Below are 22,639 nucleotides of genomic sequence, written 5' to 3'. Positions count from 1 at the left end.
CAACAGCAGCAGCGACCCCAGCAGCCACGACAGCAGCGGAGCATGTCCATGCCCGACCTCGGCGACGTTGGGGAGAAGATTGGCGGTTTCTCTGGCGGCGACGCTTCGAGGATGTTCGAGTGCGCTCCCATCACGTCCAGCCGTCCAACCAGCCGGCGCATGATCTGCAGCACAGAGCTGTTGCAGGCGAGATGGGGTGTTGTTGTTGTTGTTGTTGTTGTTGTTGTTGTTGTTGTTGTTGTTGTTGTTGTTGTTGTTGTTGTTGTTGTTGTTGTTGTTGTTGTTGTTGTGGAGACGTTAACATGGCCGAATTGTACCAAGAAGAAATGGAAACGAACCGATAAGCACACAAATTTGCACTCTCGCACTCATGTACACACAAACAAAACAAACAAACAAAGCAAACAAACAAGCAAACAAACAAAGCAAACAAACAAGCAAACAAACAAACAAACAAACAAACAAACAAACAAACAAACAAACAAACAAACAAACAAACAAACAAACAAAGCAAACACAGAGCGAGGCGTACTTGTTAAGGGCGGTGCTTGGCAGCTCGATGGCAAGGCCGGGCACGTGGCAGATGATGGGGAGGAGCGAATCGTCCAGGGCGGTGGACTTGCTCACGTTCTCCGCCAGGTCCACCATGAGCGTGCTGCGGGTGCGGCGCTGCGATGGCATCGGCACGCGGTACGGTTTCAGCGTCTCGCTGCTCATGTGCACGGGTATCTGTCGAAGGGGAAACAAGTGAGAGAGAAAAAAAAGTGGGCGGGCGAGAAAGCATGGGTGCGTTCGTTGCATACAACACAAATGAACAAATTGACGGTTGACGCGTATGTGCGCGCGAGAGTGTGTATACGCTTGGGCAGCGCAGTGACACTCGCGCCTTAGAGAGGCAGGCAATCGTCCAACGACAAAACAAAAGCAGGAATGTCGAACCGTGGTGAGGTGGAAGTCGGGCTTGATTGCGCTGGATGTGATGTACGTCGACATGAGCGTCAAGAGGATGCGCTTGTCCCGCGTACTCGACATCTGGCTGCCGTACACCAGCTCAACATAGTGCCTGCAAGCAAATGGCACGTTGTAGATGTTAGAATGCGGCAGCAACAAAGGCACAACCTCAAAGTGGATAGACAAACGCACGCCCGTTCACCCACACTCACGCACATACACACGCTCACACACCCACACCCACATACACCCACACCCACCACACACACACGCTCACACACCCACACCCACATACACCCACCCACACCCACACCCACACACACACACACACACACACACACACACACACACACACACACACACACACACACACACACACACACACACACACACACACACACACACACACACACACACCCTTGGCACATACTTGATGGCTGTGAGGCGGTGGGAGGATGACGTGTCGAGGAATTGCCGGCCCGCAAACTCCATCACATCCGCCAGCACGCTGTCGGGCCAGTTGTAGCGGTGCGACCACGCAGGAAGACCTGCAAGAAGAAACAGCAAGGCACGTGTATGTGTGCGTGTGTGGAATGAGGGTGCAGCAACCATGCGCAACGTTGTTGAGTCGAAGAAACGCCAAATAAAACATATGGCAGTGCACAAGCGCCGAGCGAACACTTGCAGTCGACAGGCACTTCGTTGAGCAGATGGGAGAATGAATGGTATGCGTACCAAAGTGCGTTCTGAAGTTCATGACGCAGTGGAAGAATGCAAGGTTGTGTAGCAGGTATGGCCAGTCGCTGCGCGTACTGCACAGCACAATGTCCGACGGAATCTGTTGTTGACAAGAGCAGAGATGTTGTGGGTGAGGAAGACACAACCTTGGGCAGAGTTCACGTCGCAGGTCGCTGCCACACATACAAATGCGCACAAGCAAACACACGCGCATGCAGAGGCATGCGCATGAGCACAATCGCAGGTACATGCGTGAGTGCGCACACCTGGGCGAGTAAGGTGGCGAGCTTGTTGCGGAAGGACGAGACGTTGCACACGCACAAGCGAGCACTCTTGGTGATGATGTGCTGTGGACAGAACTTGCGGTTGTTGTACATGCACACAAGGCGGAACTTTTGGTGCACTGTTGGTGGTGGTGGTGTTGGTAGTGGGATGGGGGATGAAGAGGAGGGGTGGGGTGAGAAGAAGGTGAGAAATGGGCAGTTTGCTTCCTGGACTTAACGGTCACACACACACACACACACACACACACACACACACACACACACACACACACACACACACACACACACACACACACACACATCACACGCACATACACACACACACACACCCCACACACATTCACGTACCTTCGCGGTCGTTGGCATAGATGTTGTCGTGGACGAGTTTGCTTGCCAGGGCCGGGTTGGCCTCGATGTTGACAAGCACGAGCCAGCTGCCACTCTCTTGTGCCATCTGCAGGTCAAGTTGAAGCACACAGCACACACGATGTGTTAACACAAGCAGGCCGGCGGGCGCGCATTGGCCACAACAAAAAGGCAAGGGGACTCGAAAGACTCGGGACAAACAGAAAAGCGCCAGAATTCCCAACCACACATCAGCGTGCGTGGCAAAATGATCGATTGCTCCGTCACGTGAACAAAACCATCAAAACTGACCTCCACGTAGGACTCAAGCTCGTGCGCATCCTGTCGCTCGTGAACCATGACAACCGTGCAGTCCAGGCGCTCCCTGTGTTGAATGAGGCCACAAACAACGAAGCAGCGCGTTATTGTGGTCCGGCACATCGGCAAAGTATTATCAAGTTCCCCCAAACATGCACACACACCGATAGACACTCGAACACCCACACACCCTCACACACACACCCACACACACACGCACACCTACACCTATACACACACACACACACTCGCACAGCCGTACGCACCTGTCGCAGAAGCGCCTGACTTCGCCCGTGAGGAACATCTGTCCGGCTGCGTCCTCAAACGCAACGAGTGCGGGCTGGGCGTTGGATCCGTCCGCCACTTCCGTCCAGAACTGGGAGCGCTGGTAGAAGGGCGACATGCTCGCGTCCAGCGTCGACGACAACCACATGCGCGATGCAGCAAGCAGCCTGGGGGCGAGGTGAAGGCAAAAGTGGAGGGAAATGCAGTCGTGAGAGGGGAGAGAGGGGGCAGCGATTGAGACGATGCACGGCAACCAACACAAATGTATTCACTTCGAAACCCCCACAAGCGCAAACACACACACACACACACATACACACACAGACACAGCCAAGCCGACCTGTCGTTTCTGAGGGCGGTGGTGACGAGGAAATGGTCGCGGTGGGCGGCAGAGCAGGATGCAGGGAAGGTCGGGGCTGCCTCGGGACAGTTCAGCTCACGCCACTGCGACCAGTCGCTGCGGTGGCGTGCAATCGCCTCCCCGTAGTTCAGCAGCACCTTCAGCCACGGCGTGCTGTCAAGCTGTATCACGTGGGCAACCGTGCATGCGTGTAGGCGTGAGCATGATGGGTGTGGTGGTTGTGAGTGACAAAACATTGGGGACAGCGGATAGGAGCAGGAAGCACAGCAGTGAAGTGCACACAATCATCCCTTTACATCCACTCTTCCCATCCTGCATGCGATGACTCACGCGTTCAAAGAGCGCCTGCAGCTTCGCCTCAATCTGAATTCCTCTTGCCCGCACGTCAGCTGTTTGAAGGACAACCAGAACATGAAAACAAGTGAGCGTACATCGTGCATTTTCGCGCAGGTATTAAACGGCTCGCAGTCAAAACGCATGTTCAAGACCGTGTATGCATGCACGTTATGTGCATCTCGCCAAACCATGCATGCTCACGGGCTACACAAACAGAGCACGCGTGCACATCACCAGCAGGACGCACCGAGCGGCATTGCACCGGAAGCGCGGTCCACAGCGATGCCGGCGTCCATCTGCGCCCAGTCGTCAAAGGAGACGGTGGAGGGGCGGTGGAACCACTGGTACAGCGAGCGCGCGGGGAGCGCAGACTCAGACTCCACGCCCAGCGACGCGTCCACCTGCATGATGATGATCAGCTGCAGCAGCTCTCTGTTTGCGCGGATGAGGGTGAGGATCGTTGTTGGTGGGAAATTTGGGGGATGGTGAGCGACAGTGGAATGGGGTCAGGTGCACAAGAGGATGTGATGGAGAAGAAAGCCTATTCGTCCACACAGCACACACACGGGCGAAGCAAAGCACGAGCACGCAATCGAGTCGACCTCCCCCCCCCCCCACACACACACACACACAAAGGCACCCACCTGCCGAGCTCGGAGATTTCCTTGCCGAGGATGGTGTGGACGGCGTCGATGAAGGAGGTGCAGAGCGCTGTCATGGAGAAGTTCGGCGACGCAAACGCAGCGGAGATGGTGTGATCAAACACATCCTCAATCTTGTCAAACACGAGCGTGGACCGCTCAAAGGCCATGAGCAGGCCAATGCCCTCCGTCAACCGAGACAGCACGCACGCAGCCTGTCAGAGAGAGAGAGAGAGAGAATGGTGATTGGAGGGGCCGTGATTTGTGGGCAGAGCAACGGGAAATTGGAGAGGAAGGGAAATCGTTCTTCCAACGCAAAACAAGCGCGTACACACACACAGACACACACACACAGACACACACACGGACACACACACACACACACACACACACACACACACACACACACACACACACATGCACACACACAAACATACACACACGGATACGGACCTCTTCGCAGTGGCGGAATTCACCCCGGATGGTGTTGAGGTCGCGGGCGGTCTGGAGACTGCGCTCCGTCACGGCATCAAGCGCATTGTGCGTCTTCAGGATCTCGTCAGCCCTGTGGACGAGTACACGAAGATGATTGGTTGCACACGCATGAATGACACTCGTGTGAGAGGCGAGCAACAACAACTTAAACAACAACAACAACAACAACTTAAACAACAACAACTTAAACAACTTAAAACAACTTAAACAACAACACCAACAAACCACGAAAGATCGTCGTGGGACGGTTTGCCGTCGGCATCGAGTTCATCCGATCGTTCCAGCAGCTGCAGCAGTTTCGACTCAAGCTGCTTCATCTCCCTGAAAAACCAAACCCACAATGCAACAGAAGAAGACGCACGACGCGCATGCATGGGATGAATGCAAGTGTGTGGGCGAGTGTGTGTGTGGACGCAAGTGTGTGCGTGTGTGTGTTTGTCCAGGATCGCAACGCACAAACACATCATTGTAAACAGGGGTCAACCACGGCAGACGCTCAAGCCTCAGTTCCCTTTGGATCCCCCGTTGCCACAAGCAGGTCCATGTGCGTCGTATCGGGGGATGCATGATACTTACACAACTTCGGCGCGCAGGGTTTCTTGTGTGCGCTGCAGTGTTGAGTAGAGACTCGGCTGCTTGAAGCTCACCGTCTTCGCATACACGCACGTCTCATGCTCCCTGCAAGCGATGCCATGAACGCGCGCGTTAAGAGCAGAGTGAGCGGGAAGAAAGAAAGAAAATGTTACAGAGCGTGCCAGCACACACGCACGAGCCCGTCACACCCCCACACACCCACACCCACAACCCCCCGTTCACACACCCCCACACGGCAGCGTACATGACGGAAGGGCAGAAGGAGACGGGCATGAGGTCCATGATGAGATCCGAGGGCACGACGAGCGGCTGCCTGCTGGTGAAGATGAGGCGGAAGCGCGGATGCCACTCAACGGGAGACCCGTCGATGTACACCGCTTCATGGCCCTGGAACAGACGGCAGCACATAGGGGGTGATGACAGCACACAATTTGCACACAACCAGCCAGCGTGAGAGGAAGTTGTCGGTCGGCGGTTCTTTTGCAAAGGCAAGACACGGAACACAAAACACAAGATCACATTCCACACAGACACACACACACACAGACACACTCACACACACAAACACTCACACTCACACTCTCACACACAGACAGACACTCACACACAGACAGACACACAACACACACTCTCACTCACTCACACACAGACAGACACACCTGTGATGTCTTGTTGCGGCGGCGGCGCAGGAGCGGGAAGAAGCGCGAATCCGTCCAGAACTGATCGTCAACATCCTCCAGCACCAGCACCAGACCCTGCGCAACAGCCGTCTTCACCACGTCTGTCACATTCGGGTGGTAGCAGCTTGCAGACACAACCCGCGCCTGCGGCAGGCGAATGAGCGGGGAGACGCGGTGCTTGTCGTTGCGTACAGCCGAGCCCTCATGATGAAGCGATGTCCGCGCAGGCCCTGCACCTGCTGCTGCTGACGATGATGATGCGTGGCCGCCCTGCCCAGTGCCACCACGGGCTTTGGCGGCCGTTGTCGCAGCACCTGCTGCTGCTGCTGCTGCTGCTGTTGTTACAGCTGTTGAGCCACTACGCGGTGCGGCCTTGCCAGCGCCAGCGGCTCCTTTGCCGCCATCACCGGCCCCTGGTGCTGTAGCGTGGAGCTCGCCAACAATCCACGCGCCAACGAGACCGCACGGGTCATACACAACGGGCCAGTACGTGGTCCAGCCCACGCTGAGGGCGAGGCGAATCAGCGTCTTGCCGTCTGCGGGCGCCTGCAGCTTGCTGGTCAACTCCTCCTCCAGCTCTTTCGGGTGCATGGTGTGGTCGAGGCCGAGGAACGCCGCAAGATCGCAGTTCTCAAATACCTTTGGCAGCATGCGGCAGTGCGGGGACTTGCTTCCCCCCTTGGCGCTGCTCTCAACGTCATCCTCCGGTGATGATGAGCGCATGATACGCGAGAGGCGCGGCAGTCGCTTCACGGGTGGGCTCTTCGGCACCGCGGGCGGCGTGTTTGAGTTGAAGCTCTGTGCGCGGCTGAACCTCCGTGGCCGTGGCCCCGCCTGGCTCGTCGCCGCTGTCGTGGACGCACGCGGGTCGAGGTCGTTGTTCGCCGTCAGCTTACGGCGCAGGTGCGGCGAGCGGCGGCGCCCGGATTTCGTGACGGGCGGCACGGGCGCGCGAGACTTGCGATCATCTGCGATAAAGGCCACAGTCTCCTCAAGCAGCGCCTTTCGCACGGCCTCCTGCTGCCCGTAGGTGAGGTTGCCTGCAAACGCCGCAAACGCTGCAGAGACAATGGAGTTGCGCACGCAGTTCCACCCGCCGTTCTTCAGCGTCTCAAGCTCGCCCGTCCACCTGCACGTGCACAAGCGAGAGGTGAGAAGATGAGTGGATGCGTGCGTTAGTGGGAGTCGGGGGCGGGGGCGTTGGGCAAGTGAGCCAGAGCGGTAAAGAGAATGTTCAAGTCGGAGTGAGTGTGACATGTTAAAGGCACAATGCAGCATGCATCGCGTGGGTTGCACTGACTTTGGGAGATGTGAGGTGAAGCTCTTGCGGCGCTTGCTGGCGGCCTGCAGCCGCTGCTGAAGCACCTTGGCCGTTTCCTCGCACCGCTGCTTCTGCAGCACTGCGCACGCATAGCAGACAAAATACGCGTGAGTTCACACGTCCGGCATGCACGCATGTGTACTGCATGCTTGGTATGGGAGACGAGGAAACTCAAAACGGATGGATGGACGGAAGAAAAGGAGCGGCCAATCGTCAAAACAGTAACACACACACACACAAACATGATGATACATGACAACGAACTGACCCAGCTCGTCGTATGCGCGCTGCAGCTGTGCAATATTCTCCGAGCTGATGATGACATCCAGCCCCGTCGTGTCCACGGCGTCCTTGGGCCGCTTGCGCTTCGTGCTGCTGCTGAGATCCTGACCGGCAGTCGCGGGTGCCTCGGCAGGGGATGGGTTCTCTTGCTCCTCTTCCTCCTCGGCATTTTGGTCCTCGGTGATGGCAATGAGGCCGCCCGGCGTCGTTTCAGAAGGAACAGCAATGTGCTTCTGCCCCGAGCCAGCATGGGTCACAACAATCGACCCGCTGATGTACCTGAGTTGACAGAAAACCAAGATAGGGAAAGATGAGATGACTTGAGCAATAGGAAGCATCCACTGCTGTGCGAATGATGCAAGTGCATGCACACACACACACACACAGCCCGTTCCGCGTGCTTACTTCTGCTGCCCGGAGGTCATGCAACGGACGCGGTGGTACTCCATCAGGTGCAGCATCCACTCCAACAGCACGTGCGCGTCCTTGGATGCGCGCTTGACCGACGCCGGCGTGAGGTTTGGCAGCTGCAGGAACACGTCGAGCAGCTCCACCGTCTCGTGGTCCAGCATGTCCGGGTTGAACTGCTGCAACTTTGCAAGGATGCTCGGACTTTGCATGTGCGCCTGAAAGGCAGAAGGCAGAGGGCAGAGGATGAAGACGGAGCAGAAGGACAAGGATGAGGGGGAGAAGGAGGGCATTATTTGATTGTGAGTGTGAGAGGTTACATTACTTCTGTGTTTGAAACACGCGAAACATGATGCAAACGTACACGTACATCACAAACAAAGCTGAAGTGCAACAACCAACACCACTGGCATCACCACAGCCAGGCCCACCGTTGTCGTTTCCCAGTTGTCTGCAAAGAGGGAGGTGCCGCGCCGCCGGGATGTGTCGTTGTCGAGCGGCTGCTTCAACACCACCATGATCATGTCGGCCACCAGCTTCACCAGCTGCGGTGGGTTCGTCAGCGATCGAAGGTTGTCCAGCCGCTTCAGCGTCAGCTTCGACTGCCACATCTCCACATCGTCGAGTGCAGCCAGCACGCGCTGTTCACGCATCGTCTCGTTTGTGCTCACTTTCGACGACGCCACTGTCGCGTTGTGCGAAAGTGAGTGAATGAGTGAGGGTGTGTGTGTGTGTGTATGAGTGTATGTGTGTGTGTATGTGCGTGTATGTGTGTCGTTGTACATGCATTAATGCCAGAAGCGAATGCCCCAGGCTGCTTACACTCACAAGCACAATAAGCCAAAGCAGTATCCCAAACACACACACACATGCACACGCCATGCCATGTACCCCACTTCCACCTCGTCCAGTGCAAGAGCATGACTCACTGCGCCTGCGTTCCCGCTTCTTCTGGTTGACAAAGTTGGTGAGCAGCTCCTCGTCATCGTCGCTCTCAAGGCCCTCGTCTGTCATCTGCGAGATCTCGCCCGCCGCCGCGTCAGAGAGGGCAACCAGCGCCTCCTGCACCTTTTGGTCGAGCGTGCGAATGCGCTCTGCGTTCTCTGCTGCGCTCTTGCGGATGCTGCGGATGTACTCGTCTGTCGCCGCACAGTTGGCCAGCACGCGCTCGAGCCGCCGCTGTTGTCGGAGGAAGCGAGACAAGGAAGGGGAAGGCATGGAAGCGAATGGGGGAGGGGCAGGGAAAGGAAGGGGAGAAAGAGCTGAGCATAGTTCGAGAGATTCGCAAGGAAGGGGGCAAAACAAGGTTGCACACACCCTCACACACACACACACACAAACCTCACACACACACACACACGCACACACGCACACACACACACACACACGCACCTGTTCCTCGCGCTGCTGACGGCGCTTCTCTGTGAAGATCACGCAGAAGAAGTTGACCATCTTGTGCAGCACAGCAAAGAGATCCAGCCTGGAGCTGTCACCCAACTTGTTGCTCTCGTCCACACTCTGTGATAGCTCTGCGAGCGGTGCAATGTCGAGGTGCTGCAGCCGGTCATGGATCTGATAGCGGAACATGACACAAGACGGGTGTTGTGGGCATGAGACACGTGAATCGTGTTACAGGGAAGCTGAGGGAATACACACATTGGAACACAAGCATATTTGTACACACACACACACACAAACACACACACACAAACAAACAAATACACACACACACACAAACAAACAAACACACACACACACACACAACCAAACAAACAAACAAATACACACACACACACAAACAAACAAACACACACACACACAACCAAAACCGTGCTCACCCTGGTGATCCCGGTGACGATGCGCATGACATCGGCGCAGGAGAAGGAGCGGAGCATGGGCTTTGCAAACAGCGCGGCAGTGGTGATGTTGGAAGCCATGCGCGGGGTCATGGGCAGCGAGTGGTACACGTAGCATCGCCGCAAAATGTTGGGGAAGGAGCCGGAGAGCAGCTTGAGGCGGTGGCCGACGTTCTGGAAGCGGAAAATGAGATGCACGTTGTGCTGCAGGCGCTGGTGGAAGAACTGCGCGGGTGACTGGCCGGGCGACGCGCGCTTGGCGGCGTCAGCAACAACGCCGTCGTACAGCGCCGCCTCCTCCTCAGCGGCAAACAGGTTGAAGATGGACCCTGTCAAAATGAAGCTGCTGATGTGGTCCATCACCTCTGGCACCATGTGCTCGCCCTCAAGCACGCAGCACACAGGCTGGTTCTTGGAGCCCGCAAGCCGGTACACCGCACGCATGTCGTTGTGGAAGGTGCGCAGGTTGTGGCTGTGCAGCGGCATCAGGCGGTAGTTCACAAGGCGCGTGGCAACGTTCAGCGCATCTGTCAGGCCGCCGCCCGTGGGCACCACGAAGATGCCGTGCGAGTGCGTCATGTTCAGCACGCGCGCCAGGGCGGCAACCAGGTTGAGTGTCTCCTTGTGCAGGTGGCTGAGGTCAACCCGCTGCCGGTGGTGCCGCTTCTCTTCCAGCAGCACGCTCAGCACGCTCGCCCTGAACGAGGGGAAGGCGAGCGGCGTCACGGGCACGGGCTCGTGAAAGTCCGGCACGGTGGAGTTGCGCTGCTGCGTGCGCTGCAGCTTGTTGCCGGCCGTGTTGGTGATCTTGCTGCGGGGCATGAACACGGCGCTGCCAAAGTCTGCAAACCACGTTGGCCATGCAGCGGGCGCATCCGCACCACCAACACCGCCGCTGCCACCGTGTGCCGTCGCAAAGCCTTGCTGCACCATGGCCAGCATGGCTGCTTCCTCCTCCTCCGTCTCAGCATCGTGCTCGCCCACCACCTGCAGACCAGGCAGTCCACTCGTGCGCCCCGTGGCTGCAAGACTGCCCTCGTCCTCGCGTGGCTCCATCTCCGCCGCCGCCACGTCCATCAGGCGAACAATTGCAGACTGGTCAATCGTGGCGTTGGCGCGTGCAAGCGGAGCAACCTCCTCCTTGAGCTCCTTCGAAGCCACGCGCCCCTCGCACATGCTGCACACGTCGTCCACAAACCGGTCAAGCGGCACCGTTGCCACAGACAGGTGCGCTGACGGCGGTACAAGGCGCGCAAACACGTCCTGCAGGCACATGCCGTGCAGCTCAAGTGCCTTGCTTGCCCGCACCATGCACGGCAGCGTGTCGTCCCACGTGTTGGCAGTATCTGTCGACAGCAGCAGCGGCTGGTGGTTGGCCGGTACAGGCGCCAGGCTTTCTTCGCGCTGCCGCAGCAGCGTGTTCAGTCGCTCGCGCAGCATGTCACGGTGTTCCTCACACACCATGCGGTCCCCAAACACACGCAGGCACTCGCTCACCCAGAACGCACACAGGACGTGCGTGCTGTGTTCGCTGGGCGGGCACCGGCGCAGCCCACGCATCACCGTCACGGCGTCGCGCAGGTTGAACACGTAGTGGTACAGCTCCGGCTTTGTCGGCTTGAGCACCTTGTTGAGGTCCGTCAGCAGCTCGTGCGTCGCCTCTGCCAGCATTTCCATTGTCATCATGTTTTGGAAATACTCCTGGTCGCCCTTGCTCCAGCCAGTGCCGCCATCGTCGTCGTTGTTGTTGCCGGTTGCCTCGCCGTTCTCGTCCTCAACGCGCACCTCCACGTCCTGCCCGCCGCTGAACTGCTCGGCCAGCGGGGCGGCGGTGAGGATGGCGATGCTGCTGGGTTGACTTGGCGGCGGCACATAGAACACGGCCATGTGCCGGCCGAGGCGGGACAGCGTTGTCTTGCGTGCGTACTGCGGCTGGCACGTGGCTATGACAGAGAGGTCTGTGATCCAGCACGCCTCACGACGCATGCGAGCCGTCTCCGATGACGCCGGTGAGTCGACGGCACCGCCAGATGACGACGCGTGTGGGTACCACGAGCCTTCCTCCAACAGCAGCCGAAGCACCTCGTGCGCGTGCATGGTGCTGTCGCCTGTGCGGGATGCGCCCTCTTGCTCAGCAGCGGTGGCGATGGCTGGCGGGTGCGAGGACGTGCACGCGTCAATGTCGTCCACCAACAGCAGCAGGGGCTTCCCGCCCTCTGCGCCGTACACGTGGCCTGTTCGTCGCGAGGTGAAGCGCGACATGTACTCCTGCACCGTGCACGCGTCCGTCTGCCCAGACACGGGCATGTTGCGGACGACAGACAAGTGGCGCTGTCGATGTAGCATCTGTTTGTAGGGACGGGGTGGGTTCGCGGGAGAGGGGTATGAGAGACGGGTGTGACTGGAAAAAAAAAGGGGGGGGTTGGGTGCTTGCAGGTGCGGTGTGGTCTGAAGCAGGGGACCAACTAGAAAGCGAGTGCAAGGTACCACAAGAATGCCACAAGTTGCCACAAGAATGCCACACACACACACACACACACACACACACACACACACACACACACACAGAGGGGGGCACACGGCACGCCAACAGCACCTGCTGCAGGAGGGCGCTGCGACCGACACCGCTGTGGCCGACAATGATGGCGTTCGCATCTGTGCCACTCTGTGTCAGCGAGTCGAGCAGGAACGTTGCACACGTCATCTCCTTGGTGAACACAAACGGCTGCTCGGCATCGCCGCCAGTCAAGTTTGCAGCATCTTGCTCCATTTCTGACAAAAGATATTCAAGAAGGTCATGGTGGCATGATGAGTGCATGACGTGTAGCTGGGCAAGTTGGTGTGTGTTCGTCAAAAGAGAAAAGACAAAACAATGGGTGAGAGGGTCAACAGAGAGCCGCAAACACCCACACCCACACACATGAATAACACACAGGCGCAACCACTCAAACACACCTTCAGCAAAGTCTTCCCATGTCTCCCAGTCGGCGCTTGGCGAGAGGCAGTAGTCGAACATGGTGAGCTCGTCGTTGTCGTTTGGGATCAGCGAACTCAGCTTGCCCAGCTCCGTGTGGAACAGCTTGCGGCCTTGAATCTCAAGCGTTCCGCCTGATCACCGCAGTCAAGTGCGGGTGCGCGTGTGCGAGTGTGAGTGAGTGCATGCGTTGACCACGACAGCGAAGATGAAGCCAGTTCAAGGTCAATGTTGGGTTCACACATGAATGAACCGTGAAGACCACCCAATACCGAAGCACAAGGGAACGTACAAACACGCACAAACAAACAAACACACACACAAACAAACAAACAAACAAACAAACAAACAAACAAACAAACACATAAACACAAGCACTCACCAAGGCCCCATGTGATGGCAAAGAGGAACGCGCATTCAACGTGGATCGGCGGGAGAATGATGGCCGCGTTGACAGAGTCTGACAAGAGGGCGCTGAGCAGGTCGAGCGTTGTCCTGACACGACAAGTCATTGACACCTGCATCACGTGGTCCTCAATAGTCGACACCACCTCCAGCATCGTGCCCATGTATCGATCAAACAGCGGCTGCAGCAGCTCGGCCTCTGGGGTGCGCCGCGTCGACAGCCAGGGCTTCACCAGCGCCCGCCACGACATGCACGGCGCCGTGAGGAACGCGGCAGATGACGCCGGCGCAAACAACGACGCCTGGTCGCTCTGCTCCGGCGTGAGCTCAAACACAAACTTGATGTTGCTTGGCACGCGGATCTTGTCGCCGTTGCCACAGGGGAAGTAGCTGTTTGGGGAGTTGCCGAGGCAGCGGCGCAGGAAATGTGCCCACGCGTTGTCGCATGGCCCGTCAAACACAATCCAGTGAATCGTGTGTTTCCCAGACTCCGAGGCGGCCTTGAATGCGTGAAGTGCGGACAAATGAAAAAGGGAGACACGTGTTGCAAGTGTGAGTGTGTTTGCGGCGTTGCGGAGATGGGAAACCTGTGCTTTCGCTCCTGTGTTGCACTCGAGTCGTGCTGCACACACACACGCGCGCGCACACACGCAACGTGCACAGACACAGACACGCACACACACACGCGGCGCAAAAACAGTCGCACAGCAGCAACGCTCCTCACACACACACATGCACAAAACACGCTGACGCACCTGCCGAAGAAGCATGGGGACAATGCCGTCGACCCATTCGTCCTTGGATGGCGCGAATCCGAACAGCTGCTTGGTGCCAATGGCGGCCGGATACAGGCGGTGCTCACGGTGCAGCGGGCGCTCCTTGTTGCCGTGGCCACCCGCGCTGTTGATGCACGACACGTCTGCCTGGGAGTACTCATCAATGCTGGTGAGCGACACCTTCGATGCCGCCGCCATGTCTTTGTCGTTCTTCTCCTGCGTCACCTTGTTCAGCCCGGCAATGAGGCCCCGTAGTGCTGTTGTCTTGCCGCTGCCGGCGGGGCCCACAACAAACACCGTGCGGTTGTTGCGCGATGCGTGGTGGATGTTGAGGGCGAAATTGACCCAGGACGATTCCGCCACAAGTCCAATGCGATCTGCGCACTTGGTGATGGCCTCCGACAGCTGGTCTTCCTCCTCCGCATCCACTCGCCTGGTAAGGTGCGTGCATGTGTGAGTGCGTGCGTGTATGTGTGCGTGTGTGCGTGTGTGCGTGTGTGTGTGTGTTTGCGTGCATGTGTATGTGTATAAGTGTGTGTGCGTGCATGTGTTTGCGTGCATGTGTATGTGCGCGTGCGCGTGTGAGCGTGTGAGTGCGTGCGAGTATGTGTGCGTGTATTGGGCCAAAACACCGAGGAAGAAAGCAGACTCATGGCCACAACCACATTATGCAACAAGAATTCATGGCGTTGTAGGACTCTCTTACCTGCGGCGAACAGATTGCAGGCCCGGGACGACACTGGTTGCAATCTCAAGCAGCGTGCGCTGGTCATCCTCGGGAAGACAGCTGTGGTACATGTCCACAAACGCCAGGGCAATCGTCAACAACTCCAAGTCCTCCGCAGAGTGCGCTGCGTTTGACTCCCGCGTGCGTGCTGTGCGTGAGTGCGCGTGCGCTTGCGCCTGACCACGAGACTCGCGGCGCGACGGCGGTTTTGGCCGCATGCCAGGCGCCTTCACGTTCGTCCCAGTCACCGTGACCTGTATGTTTATTAGATCGGTGTGTGTGTGTGTGTGTGTGTGTGTGTGTGTTCGAGTGTGTGTGTGTGTATTGGGAGGGAGACAAAGGTTGGTGGGAGTGTGCGGATGAATGGGGATGCGCCTGCCATCGGAAAAGATGACACAGAACACACATTTTCCAAAACAGCATCAGTGACACCACTTGCAAGCAAACACAAGCACACGCGCGCGAATAGAGGGTCATCTACACACACACACACCGTAGAAGAAGCGTCGCGGAACTTTGATGATTCCTGGAGAACCGTCTTGAGGGACTCCAGCCCAAAGTCCAGCCAGGGGCGGTTGCTAAACGCCTCCGCTGTAATCTGCATGTTCGTCATGGTGGTCGTGCATGATATGAAAAACGCCGCGCAGCATAAGGAGCTTCATCCTTGGCTGTTCAAGCCTCCCACAGTCATTCACGCACGCACACACACACTCACACACACACATGCTCACACACACATAAATCGTACACCCATCACACACACCCATGCACACACACACACATGCACACAAAGCCAGATCAGGCGAGCAACAAACCTGGAAGAGCTTGACAGTCTTCTCGGCGACGGACTTTGGGTTTGTGAACATGCCGCCGGAGAGGCAATGCGCATACACGATGATGTTGAACGAGGGCCGGGACACCTCAACCACGCGGAAGCACGCCCGCACCGTCTCCGGAATGGGCCGCGAGCTGGTGGTGGAGAGGGTGGCGAACATGGCAAACTCAACCACGTCGTCAGCAGATTTCAGGCTCTCCTGGGAGGTGGACGCCGTGCCCGCGCGCTGCTGCATCACGGCTGCAAAGGCAGGGTCGCTTTCCAAATGCAGGTGCAACAGGCGGATGTGCTGCACGGCCACACTCAGGCACTCGTGCGAGAGCTGTGTCAGCTCCGAGAGCAGACCCCAGGACCTGCTCAGGCACAATCCCTTGACAATGCGCTGGACAGAGGCCGCATCCGTTGCCGCCGTGCAATCGAGCTGGCGCAGTGAAAAGGAGAAAAGTTTGGGGTGGGGAGTGCTGGTGTGAGAATGCGACGCAGAGTCAAATCAAAGGACGTGCATACATGCTCTTGGGCGAGCACACACACAGACACACAGACACACAGACACACATACACACACACACAACACACACAACACACACACACACACAACACACACAACACACACACACACCAAACCCATCATAACAACAACCACGAGGTGCTGCAGCTGACCTGGAAGAGGTTGCGGCCGAGCATGTTTGAGAGCGCGCGAACAACCGTCTGCTTGCCCGTGTGTGCGGGGGCAGAGACAGCCGGCATCGGCGTCGAGTAGAGCCCGCCACCGTGCACCAGCACCTGCATGAGCATGGTGTGGTACTTGTCCATCAGACTGCCAATGTGCACGGGCTGCGGGATGCCCACGTACTCTGTGCCATAGCACAGGCTGGTGTACAGCGTGTTGACCTGCGCCGTGCTCTTCTCCGGGTTGAGGTACCAGCGCAGCTGCTTCAGCCACGCAAAGTCAGACAAGTCCCGACACCTGCAACGCAGAGAGGCACAGAGAGAGATGGTGAGAATCAGGGCGAGGCTGGTGTGAGTAGGGGGAAACAGGGGAGGATGTGTCGCGTGTGCGATTTGTGTCTGGTGTGTAGGTGTGCGCTCCGTGTGTGGATGTGTCGCGTGCGTGTCACACACTCTCGCACACTCTCCGTGTGTGGTAAATTTGTTTTGAGCACTGGTGCCGTTGGCTCGTGTGCACACACAATCATCGCTGCAGACCTGGCGTTGAGGATTTCGTCGGAGAGATCGCGCAGGTGCAGCAGCAGCGTGACGACCGTCTGGTACTTGAGCTGCGCCAGCTGCGACTTCTTGATCTTCTTCTTCACCATGCCCGCCGTCACCATCCTGGCACAAAACAACAGGCACGTGGGAAGTGCATGCGCGTGGTGAGAAGACGACATGAAGGTGGCGTGAAGCATTCAAACACAGTGCAGACAAGATAAGCATGTAGGTGGACAGACAAGTCAGTGCTGCGTACTCACTTGTTGCACCAGGTGACAATGTCGTGCTGTGCGGAGCGCAGCGCAAAGCGGTTCACGCGGACCTGACAGTGACAAAGCAGAGGTTGAGTTGCGGGTGGATGAGGAATACAACACACCAACTTGTAAACTGCCAGCCCTCATGACACACACACACACGCACACGCACACACATTCATACACATGCTCCCCACGATATCACATGACAGCATATTGTGCGCCAGGCCATGTGCCAACCTGATCGATGCCGAGGGCCATGGTTGATGTCCAATACAGCCGCGTCGCCAGGATGCTCACCTGTCGTCGCGGCCGCGCGTGAAGCGGTGAGTGGATGCAATGGTGAGCGGAAGCAGAGCGGCAGCGGCGAAGATGGCGGCACGATCACTGCAAGAGAACCTTCACGCGCTTGCAACGCAGCACACAACCTCACATCCACGCACACTTCCTCACGCACACATCTCACAACCACAATTGTCACCCCACCTGGTTGACCTCCGTCTCTGCGCTCTGCAGCGGTGAGAAGTTCTCCCCAATGGTGCGTGGCTTCTGGTAGCCGGTAGTAGCAAGGTTCGTTGGCGGGTTGCGCATGCTGCTTGACGGCGGTCGTGAGCGGTCAACAGAGCCCGGGCGCGACCCGTTGTGTCCGCCGGACGCAGACGAAGCGCGCTTGGGCGCAGTCTGGTCGAGCGGTGTCCGGATAGTGTCGTCAAGCGTGGCAACAGACTCGGGAAGACCCGTGCATGCGCCAAGGATCTTGTCGCGGAGGCTGCGCGAGATTTGGCTCAGCAGCGCTGACAACCACGTTGTCACGTCCGCAGTCACTCGCACGGCCCTGGTGGTTGGTGTGTGTGTGTGTGTGTGTGTGTGTGTGTGTGTGTGTGTGTGTGTGTGTGTGTGTGTGTGTGTGCGTGTGTGTGTGTGTGTGTGTGTGTGTGTGTTGGGGGAGTTCAGGAGGCAGCAAGTGAGATGGTGTGATGGAGATGTCAAACAAGTATTGTCCCCTAGAAGAACATGAAGGGAGCTATTGAAAGACAACGCAAACAGGCAGGCCACACCAATCACCCACCCACCCACACACAGACTCACGATGAAAGGTCAAACTCCTCGCCATGGCGAGAAATGAGCCTGGTGATGATGAGGTGTGAGACATCCTCGTCCTCGTCATCATCACTTCCCGGGCTGTCGCCACGTGCAGCTAGGCCTGCCATGCCTGGATGGCTGTTGTCGCGCTCATGCGTGCCTTCCTCCTTCACCTTTGGCAGCGAGGGCGAGTATGGGCGCTGCTGCATCAGCCGCTCGTCTGCGATTTGAAATGCACGGATGGCAGGGATCAGCGTCTTGATGGCCTCCGGCAGCACAACCTGCGTCCCTGCGCCCAGCTGCGTGCCGAGCGCGCGCAGCAGCATCATGTCCGACAGGAAGTAGAACCTGTAGTGTGATATGTTGTGGGTTGATGGGTGCGAGGGAGTGTATGTATGTGTGTGTGTGTGTGTGTGTGTGTGTGTGTGTGTACAGGTGTGCGTCAGGGTGGATGACGGGATTAAAGAGGGCGTTGCAGATGATTGAAGGGCACACGAACAAGACACGTGCAGCAGCTTTCAGCAGCAACAGCAGCAACAGCAGCAACAGCAGTAGCCGCACCGAGGGAATGCTTCGCGCTTTTTGTTCAGGAAGAGAGAAATGGATTTCCTGCAGTCCTCGAGACGATCGTAGAACGACGACAGCAGCGCCGTCTTGGCACCCTCGCCGTCACCGCCAAAGCAAAACTGCAGCAGCGCAGACGAGGAAGCAAGGGGGTGCGTTGGGTGTGGGCGCAGAGCATGAACGGGCGTCACATTGAATGGCACCGGCAGCAACAACAACAACAACAACAACAACAACAACAACAACAACAACAACAACAACAACTACAACAACAACAACTACAACAACAACAACAACTTAAACAACAACAACAACAACAACAACAACAACAACAACAACAACAACAACAACAACAACAACAACAACAACAACAACTACAACAACAACTTAAACAACAACTTAAACAACAACTTAAACAACAGCAACTTAAACAACAGCAACTTAAACAACAAGTGTACCTGGAGGATGTTGCCTGTTTCCTGCGCGGCCAGGCCAAACTTGTACAAATCACGCGCAACGCTGTGCAGCCGCTTGCTTTGCTGTGAGAGCTCGGGCACGTTTGTCATCACCTCAAGCTCTCCCCACAGCTTCTGTACCTCCAGCCACTTTGTAAGGAAGACGCTAATCTCCCTGAGCTTGGCCAGCCAGGCAACGAGGTCGGTGCGGTGCGGGCCCAGCGAAGGCGAGCTGAGCATCGTGTGCAGCTGCATGTGCGACTCCTGCGCGCTCGTAATGAGATTCTGGGTCGCGTCCACGTCCAGCAGCAGCACCTGCATCAGGGAAACAAACAAACCACACACACACACATGCACACGCGCATACGATACGAGATGAGACGTGACAAAGAACGTGTGCCACAGCGCGCGTGTGATTTGCACGCTGACGAGCAACACAGACTGCGACAGACAGAACACACGCCATCAACACACAAGCAAAAAACAAACAAACAAAACACACACACAGGGCAACACACCGATTTCTGCTCTGCCGGCGCCTCCATTGGAAACACGTGGTCGCTCCACTCTGTCTGGATCTTGTTCAGGCTCTTCTCAAGCTCGGCCTCGCCTACACCATGGGAGGGTGAGATGATTGGCGTGAGGGTGAAAGCAAAGGCGCGTGCGTATAAATGTGTGTGTGTGTGATGTTATGCGACTGGGTTTGTTGCATCGGCACATAACCCAAGCGCAGTGTGGCCGCTCAAACCATGATTCTCTCGTGCACACACACACACACACGTGCTGACCTGTTGCACTGCGGGCGAGCTCTTGGATCTTGTTTGCATACTTGAGGAGACGGAGCGAGAGCACCTTGCGGATAGTCAACCCCTCCAGTGGGAACGTAATGCCTGAATGGTGCAGTGCATCAAAACCAAGTCGAAAAGAAGTGAGATGACAACGACGGCAGCTGAAACACACAATCACCCATCACGAAACCCACCCCAAGAACAACACACACACACACATGCACACACAAAAACACACACACACATGCACACGCACACACACACACATGCACACACATGCACACGCACACACACACACCTGTCATGTGCATAACTTCGCGCCAATGGCGGTCCCGGATGGACGGCAGGGCGAGCAAGTGCAACAGCGGGAGCACTTCGAGCTGTGCCGACACCGTGTGCTGCATCTCCTTGTATGCCTGCCACTTCTTCAACGAAGGGGAGAGGCCCTGCAGTGCGGTTGAGAACCCGCGCAGCTCCGTCTCCGTCGCCTGCAAGTCGGCCTCTGTCCAGTACGTCTCGAGGAACACCTGCTGGTGCGCAACAAAGCGCTCGTACAGCCCATACAGTGAGTCCAGCCGTTGCAAGTCCTTGCGCGTGCGGTCGAGTTCAGGGTACGGCGTTGGTGGGAAGCCAAGCAGTGCCTCCACCGCTGCAAGCGTCTTGCGCTCGTCCTCGAGCTGCTGGTGGAGAGACGTGAGCCGGCGGAGACGCATGAGGGCCTCCTGCGGCGTGATGCCCTCGATGGTCGGCCCGCTGTTGTCAAAGCTGTTGCGCAGGTGGATGGTTGCCACCATCAGCGCCTTGGCCTGCGTGTCCAGCAGTCGCTCAAACTCCGGCCGCCGCGTTGTCGTGAGGTCGTGCGTGACGCGGCGTGCCGTATCCGTGATGTCCAGACACTGCTCCTTGAGTTCACGCAGGGCCTGCACCTCGTGGCGCGGGAGGGTGAGCCCAATCTCGTGCAGCACTTCAAACACGCGCTCCAGCGCGGATGCATCCAGGTCCTGGCTGTGCTGGTCGACAGACCCGAGCACCTCAATCATCACGCGCAGGTCGTCCAGGCTCTCAATCTCGCTGTCCATCTGTTCGCGCAGGCCCTTGACCACGGATGCGATGCGCTCCAATTCAAACGACGCGGCGCGGTGCAGGGCTGCTGCGTGCTCCGCCTTCCATGCCGTCGCCTCCGCCAGAAGGGCCAGCTTGAGGTTGCGCGTGCCCAGGCAGAACGGGCCACCAACACAGATGTACGCCTCAATCTCGTGGATGGCCTGCTCAATGTCGATCAGTTGGTGCAGGTCCGACTGCAGCTGCTCAAACGCCTCGCGCGCCTCGGCGTCCTTGTGCAGCTGTACGAGACTGCTGCGCTTGATGATGAGCGTGGCGCGTCGTGACGACTTGCGTTCCCACTCCCACGTGTGGCTGTCCAGTGCATGCACCCGCTCCCCAGCAACCGCCACCAGTTTCTGGATGAGCGCATCCACAGCCGCCCTCGCCTCCACCACGTCCTCCATCCTCGCCAGCGCGCGCGCTTGCAAGTGGAGCTTGATCGGGGCGCGCTGGCCAGAGAGCGTCTGCTTCGACCGCGTGGCGTGCGTGCTGTCGTGGTGGTTGTGGCTGCGGTGCGCTGCTCCGCTCTTTGCGCGTCGCACATCGGGCGAGCGGCCTGCTGGCGCATGCGGGCGACGCACGGCGTTGAGGTTGTTGGCGGAGTCAATCAGCGCCGCGCACAGCGCCTGGCATGCAGACTGCAGGTCCTTCGTCAGCTCGCCCAGCTTGTCGCTCAGCTGCGAGCTTGACGGCAGCTGTCGTCACACAAGGGAAGCAGAAGGGAAGCACGCGGTGGTTCATGTTTGGGGATGGCAGTGATGAGATGGTTTGCCGGTGACGTGAGACAAGGCGGGAGGGGGTTTGGACAGATGGCAAGGTTTTGTGTGTGTGTGTGTGTGTGTGTGTGTGTGTGTCTGTCTGTCTGTCTGTCTGTGTGTGTGTGTGTGTGCGTTGATATGGCGAGCATACCTGGACAAGGTGGGGTGATGCCCGCTCCACCTGCAAGAGAATACAGCTTGAGGGCTTCTCCGTATCTGCAGGTGACATGCGTGTCATGGGTGTGTGATGTCACGAAAACGATGCATCAGGTACAAGGCAGAAGAAACTCAGCAAGAACAACCATCACTTGATGCAAAGCGCGAACACCTTGGCACCACGCACACGCACACGCACACGCACACACACACACACACACACACACGCACACGCACACTCACACACACGCACACACACGCACACCCGCTCACACACACACAAATAAACACGCACACCCACTCGCACGCACACACATGCATAACATCAATCGAACCGTCAGCAGGGAGGTTGCGTTTGGTGGAGAGGAGTGTGCTGATCTGGCGAATTGCCTTGACCAAGCACGCCTGCAGCGCATCCTCAACCATCTCCACAAACTGTTTGATCAGGTCAACCTGGCAGCAACACATCCATCCAACACAGCAAGATGCGGGTCACGCGCGGAAGTTAGGGGACGCACGTGCGTGTCCAAACAAACCCCACAGTCGCAAACACGCAAAGGCAAAGGCAAAGGCAAAGAAAATGAATACAAACGAACAGCTGCAACACACACACACACACACACACACACACACACACACACACACACACACACACA

At 57.5% G+C, this 22,639-nt stretch overlaps 1 protein-coding gene across 1 annotated transcript in view; it reads right to left on the bottom strand.

Annotated features, from left to right (window-relative positions):
* Positions 1–22,639, bottom strand: part of PTSG_09985 (uncharacterized protein) — a 32,915-nt gene that overhangs the window by 2,439 nt on the left and 7,837 nt on the right. Inside the window, exons 18-62 of the mRNA XM_004989289.1 lie at positions 22,319–22,436; positions 21,979–22,043; positions 20,264–21,764; positions 19,966–20,067; positions 19,696–19,787; positions 19,181–19,492; positions 18,720–18,844; positions 18,165–18,506; positions 17,562–17,910; positions 17,316–17,375; positions 17,082–17,143; positions 16,819–16,944; positions 16,273–16,579; positions 15,593–16,033; positions 15,271–15,375; positions 14,757–15,031; positions 14,030–14,483; positions 13,252–13,774; positions 12,851–13,003; positions 12,492–12,667; positions 9,878–12,241; positions 9,432–9,611; positions 8,969–9,218; positions 8,471–8,724; positions 8,037–8,257; positions 7,618–7,910; positions 7,329–7,428; positions 6,008–7,157; positions 5,593–5,735; positions 5,331–5,432; positions 4,980–5,075; positions 4,713–4,824; positions 4,263–4,474; positions 3,866–4,050; positions 3,613–3,671; positions 3,262–3,443; positions 2,903–3,088; positions 2,631–2,703; positions 2,322–2,427; positions 1,956–2,092; positions 1,687–1,789; positions 1,382–1,499; positions 940–1,063; positions 533–729; positions 58–177 (exon numbers count right to left, since the gene is read on the bottom strand). Of these exons, the coding sequence (XP_004989346.1) occupies positions 58–177; positions 533–729; positions 940–1,063; positions 1,382–1,499; positions 1,687–1,789; positions 1,956–2,092; positions 2,322–2,427; positions 2,631–2,703; positions 2,903–3,088; positions 3,262–3,443; positions 3,613–3,671; positions 3,866–4,050; positions 4,263–4,474; positions 4,713–4,824; positions 4,980–5,075; positions 5,331–5,432; positions 5,593–5,735; positions 6,008–7,157; positions 7,329–7,428; positions 7,618–7,910; positions 8,037–8,257; positions 8,471–8,724; positions 8,969–9,218; positions 9,432–9,611; positions 9,878–12,241; positions 12,492–12,667; positions 12,851–13,003; positions 13,252–13,774; positions 14,030–14,483; positions 14,757–15,031; positions 15,271–15,375; positions 15,593–16,033; positions 16,273–16,579; positions 16,819–16,944; positions 17,082–17,143; positions 17,316–17,375; positions 17,562–17,910; positions 18,165–18,506; positions 18,720–18,844; positions 19,181–19,492; positions 19,696–19,787; positions 19,966–20,067; positions 20,264–21,764; positions 21,979–22,043; positions 22,319–22,436 (12,755 nt within the window). The remainder of the gene's footprint in view (positions 1–57; positions 178–532; positions 730–939; positions 1,064–1,381; positions 1,500–1,686; positions 1,790–1,955; positions 2,093–2,321; positions 2,428–2,630; positions 2,704–2,902; positions 3,089–3,261; positions 3,444–3,612; positions 3,672–3,865; positions 4,051–4,262; positions 4,475–4,712; positions 4,825–4,979; positions 5,076–5,330; positions 5,433–5,592; positions 5,736–6,007; positions 7,158–7,328; positions 7,429–7,617; positions 7,911–8,036; positions 8,258–8,470; positions 8,725–8,968; positions 9,219–9,431; positions 9,612–9,877; positions 12,242–12,491; positions 12,668–12,850; positions 13,004–13,251; positions 13,775–14,029; positions 14,484–14,756; positions 15,032–15,270; positions 15,376–15,592; positions 16,034–16,272; positions 16,580–16,818; positions 16,945–17,081; positions 17,144–17,315; positions 17,376–17,561; positions 17,911–18,164; positions 18,507–18,719; positions 18,845–19,180; positions 19,493–19,695; positions 19,788–19,965; positions 20,068–20,263; positions 21,765–21,978; positions 22,044–22,318; positions 22,437–22,639) is intronic.

This window comes from Salpingoeca rosetta (assembly GCF_000188695.1).
Source record: "Salpingoeca rosetta unplaced genomic scaffold supercont1.30, whole genome shotgun sequence".
Taxonomy (NCBI): domain Eukaryota; class Choanoflagellata; order Craspedida; family Salpingoecidae; genus Salpingoeca; species Salpingoeca rosetta.
This window is presented reverse-complemented; position numbering and strand designations above follow the sequence as displayed.